The sequence below is a fragment of the Anneissia japonica genome, unplaced genomic scaffold, assembly GCF_011630105.1.
Source record: "Anneissia japonica isolate Jap-2015-1 unplaced genomic scaffold, ASM1163010v1 scaffold343_len330904_cov94, whole genome shotgun sequence".
In the NCBI taxonomy this organism is placed as follows: domain Eukaryota; kingdom Metazoa; phylum Echinodermata; class Crinoidea; order Comatulida; family Comatulidae; genus Anneissia; species Anneissia japonica.
Genome location: NW_022749212.1, coordinates 262,752 through 267,548, shown reverse-complemented (window position 1 = coordinate 267,548; position 4,797 = coordinate 262,752). Strand labels below are relative to the sequence as shown.

Sequence of the window (4,797 nt, the reverse complement as noted above, 5' to 3'; positions counted from 1 at the left end):
AAGAGACAGTATATAAGGCATATAACAACAATAATCAAGAAAACTAATATTGACACTGACAAATAATAGGTGAGAATAATAATAATAATAATAATAATAATAATAATAAAAATAACTATTACAATTTTTCAACCTAACAATTGCAATGACTATTGAAAATAGTCAAAGCCAAATACATACACTGCTAACTACATTACACCACGACTTCAATCCAAATTCTACATTAGAGTTAATCGAAACATGTACAGTATCTTCCAAGACTTTCAATTGCCAAGACATATTAGGCCTATAATTGATCTAGTTTTAATGTAGGTGACCATTATAAATTCAATACAAGTGGTGACTGGGATTTACGTAAAATGAATCACTTATAGCAAATTGAATTTTACTTTTAAGAAAAGAGCTGTACTCTAAGTTGTTTATATTTATCGATTTCTTCAATACGCACTCCAACATTTTTCAATATATCAGTCAGATATAACCAAACTTTATCAAACTCCTTTTCCGACATCCGTGCTCGGGCTGGGTGTGCAAGGTTATTTCTATATTTGCATAAACGGTTGAAAGAAACCGGAGGATTGTTGCAGCATGTGCTAATGATTTTATTCATAGTTGAAATATCGAACGATTCAATGTCTGCATCTCCCTCAAATATTTTCTTCTGTTCTGGTAACAAATTTATTTTGTTAAATTTGCTCTTATTATTTGACAGAAACTCCCCAACACCTTCCGCGTTTAGGTTACAATCCCGTAGAAAGTATTCCCTCATCGCATTTGTCCCAACGTCGACAAGAAGTGACTGAACTGTTTGATAGTTTCGAATTTCTATGATTTCTACAATGTCAAAATCTGTTTAAAAAGAAACGAACTAAGTTGAAGTCAAGACATGGAAATCAATGTAAAATAATAATAGTCCTAAATTATACCAATAATAGTTATATTTAATATAAAATTGTACAAATTATTAAAATGTTAAATCATTGATTGAAATCAATATAGTATATTAACGAATAATTTAACACATATTTTTACATGATTTGAATTAAGTTCATGTTTTGAAATATTTTTCAATCACAGCATAATTATTATAATTATAATTGTATTGAAATTAGTAAATAAACAATATTTTGTAAATTAAGAATCACCTTTCCACTAGTTTAAGTTACCTTTTCTATGTTTCATGTTGTCAATTGTTGTGGATAACAAATCAAGTTCACTAAAGACGTTTTCCAGTGTTTTTATATCTTCATCAAAGACCTTGATTGGTATTCTACATGTAGTATACTGATCCAACTTGTCATTTTTATACTGCTGGATGAGGATGAGATTTGCAAGGCGCTGATCATCCATCGCTATTTCATCTGGTTGCTTCCATAAGTCATCATATTTTGGGAAGCAAAAGCGGATCAATGTCATCAAGATTGACATGCTGAAAGTATTGACGTCAGCATCTGGTGAAAGCATATTATCTTTACCTTCAAAGTTTTCTAATTTCGCCAAGCTTTCCTTTTCGTTTTTCAGGAATTCACGCACAGAGCTGCTTCTTTTTTGTACTATTTCAAGGAAGAAATCTTTCATTTTGCAGGTCCCATAGTCGACAACCAATGACTGAATTATCTGGAAATTTTTGGTTTCCTCGATGAACTCTTCTTTCAAATCTTAAAAAAGAATTTAAAGCATGAGCTTTAATAAATTTCAAGAATTATCAGCATTCACTGAAATTTATCAAATGTTGTGTCCTATTATAGACATTTGTTTTTATTAAAACGATTAAAACGGCTTATAAGCACCTTTCACATTTATTAAGGTTCCATTTCAGGTTCCGTTTTCAGTTCCGTTTCATTGTTCGGTTTTTGTCTATTATGTTCAATCACTGCGTTTTCCGTTCAGGTTGACTGGCATCACGCTGAAGTCGCGAGTTGTATCGTATTTTTATTTATGTTTTGAAAATCTTTTAATATCATTTTTCGTACTATTTTTCGTAAGTTACTTTAATTTTTACTATCATATACACATATTCTATATTTACTATAGTTCAAATACAAAATATCTTATTAGGCCTATGATTTATGTGCAGCCTAGGTCTACCGATGGCGAGTTCGTTGACTTAGTAACATACATAAATAGTGTAGTTTTTGGTTCCTTCCTTTTAGATAATATGAATACCTGATGCGATACATAATGGTTAAATATGATGCGGTATCGTAGGGCACAATAGATAGACCTATAATTAGTAAATTCATAATTCGTTTAATTAAATTCATATTTTAGTTCTAATTAATGTCATGGTCATTTTAAAGATCAATTTTCTTTGTTAGCACTTCATATGGAATAGTTATGGTATGTATGTTTTCTGCTGAACTTATTCTCAACAGAACAACAACAAATATGGATTCAAGTTGAGATGAGGATAAACTGATCGTTAGTTTGTTACTTGGAAACCGGAAAAGAAAGTAAAAATTTAAAAAAAAAGGAAAAGAAAAGAAAAATATCTGTGCATTTGTGTGAAGAATTCAAATTGGTCAGACTTCTTCAGGTTTCAAATCCGGTAACAAAAATCGACCCAGAACGGACTTGTTCCGGTTGCCGGATGCCGGACTCGGCCACCGGCTAGGAGGAGATGTAAATAGAATACATCTTCTGCGTTTAAGAACAGAAGTTCGATTTCTTAACCGGTACCGGAACTGGAAACGGAACCTGAACCTGAATAGATGTGAAAGGAGCATTACATATGTGAAAAAAATAATGCACATACACTTCAATTGTTAACACATTTTTTTTTTAAGATGTTGACTGTATACTTTTAACAGGTTGGCAGTTGATTGTTAATGTATGAGTGGTTGAATGAACAAACGAACTAAACGAGTATATAAATACTCTTATAAATGTTTAAGGTAAGTTCGCTTTTAAGCAGAATTTCGATTTTTTTATATTTTAGAAATGAAAATTTTAAGATTAACATCACAAACATTCTAAAATATGTACCTAATTATTGAAATATCATATTATTAGTGAATATTAGAACAAGTATCATTGTTTAAATATATTCAACTATTAAAACAGTGTAATGAATTAAGGTAAGGCCGAATTATTAAGGAACAAGAGTAAAAGAGTAATAGAAATGAACAAGGGGAGAATTAATACATGCAATTATAAAAATGAAACGATATAAATGCAATGTTAAGCAAAAGGAATTGATTTATTTTTAACGAAACAGGATTGATTTTGACTTTTGAGAAATATTACAAAATAATATTTTAATTTAACCTGTTAAAAACAATTTTTGGAAACGATCCGTTTTCATTGCTTTCTCTTTACAAGACAGACAGGTTTTCTCTTTCTTCAAACAATCCTTTAGATCATGAAAATGAGGTTGCAGCGCTGGTTGACACGAAGTGCAAAGGACACTCAACTTGTAGCCGATTCCTTCATAAGTTTCATACACATACTCCAGTTGATGCTTGAAATAGTCCAATACCTATATTTATACGTGTAAGTAAATTTTAATAATATTAATGTAAACAAAGCACAGAAACCAGTACATTAACAAGAAAAAAAAAATGCTTAATATGATAATTACTGAGTCTGAGTAAAAGAAGGGGGTAATAATTATATTTATCATTACAGAGGGTTATTTTGACAGTCGTTTAATAAATACATTATATTAAGGGAAATATTCATTTAAATACTTTAAAACTCCAGAAAAAGTTGAAACAACACATTGATGGATAGACTTGCCACAAGTCTCTTATTTGTTATTATTTTTTCTCATTCTGGACAGCGCCACCAACGATAAAGTTAATTTAGAGATAGACGGAATAATTCGAAAAAAAAAGAAATCGAGTATGGGACGCCAATTAAATTAGATATGGTGCGCACTAAGTGCAATAAAGAGTGAGTAACCTAAACTTAGGGCATGGAACCCAGGCTAATTGATGGATTGTTTATCAAAGCCAAAACGCATTATTTTGTTTGTAAAATTTACAAAACAGCCTTTTAAACACGTTATATTTTCATTGCGGATTTTTTGGTATGCATTTTCTTTTAGTTTTAAGGCGTATGCGGATTTTATAAGTCCGCAATGACGATATAACGAGATTAACTGTTGAAACAACAATTGCTCAAAATGTTTTCAAATTATATACACCGTTGAACATTCCCATAAAAGGGGATCTATCCTTTTAGGTTCTAAACAAAAAAGAGCATAGTAGTACGGCAGCTTAGCAGATGGATGTGGACGTTCCGGACAAAAGCACCAAATTTTTTTTACATGCTCCTTATGGTCATAGCATTCAATTTTTGGTAGGAACCACCTCATCCGAGGTCATTGTGGCGGCCATCATGGATTTCAAAATGGTAGCCTTATAAAACCTATTTTTATCTATATCTCCGCTTCTAAATCACTTTGAATTATAATTCTAATGTCTAAGAGTATGCTTATATGTTCGAGGAATACCATCATATCATATTTGACCTGGTCAGATTGCCACAAATGGGTCATTTAAGGTCATTCAAGGTCAAATATTGTATGGTATCTTTAAAATTATGTAATTGTCAAATTTTACATTATACCCACGATCTCAGAATTCAAAATTGTTACTATGAACTACAATATTTCATTTGCGGTCATTCTGGCGGCCATCTTGAATTTCAAAATGGCTGCCACGCAAAACATATATTTATCAAAATATCGACTTAAACTACTTCCAATAAGAATTATGATGTCTAAAAATATATTTTCATAATCAATGATTTATAGCACTTGTGACATGGTCAGATGGTCATTTAAGGTCATTC

The 4,797-nt window shown here is 31.0% G+C and overlaps 1 protein-coding gene across 1 annotated transcript in view; it reads right to left on the bottom strand.

The window, feature by feature from the left end:
* Positions 1-391: 391 nt before the first annotated feature.
* The window catches only part of LOC117121032, a 37,963-nt gene continuing 33,557 nt past the window's right edge, over positions 392-4,797 (bottom strand). The window contains exons 4-6 of the mRNA XM_033266128.1: positions 3,319-3,478; positions 1,167-1,658; positions 392-849 (exon numbers count right to left, since the gene is read on the bottom strand). Coding sequence (XP_033122019.1) covers positions 392-849; positions 1,167-1,658; positions 3,319-3,478 — 1,110 coding nt within the window. The remainder of the gene's footprint in view (positions 850-1,166; positions 1,659-3,318; positions 3,479-4,797) is intronic.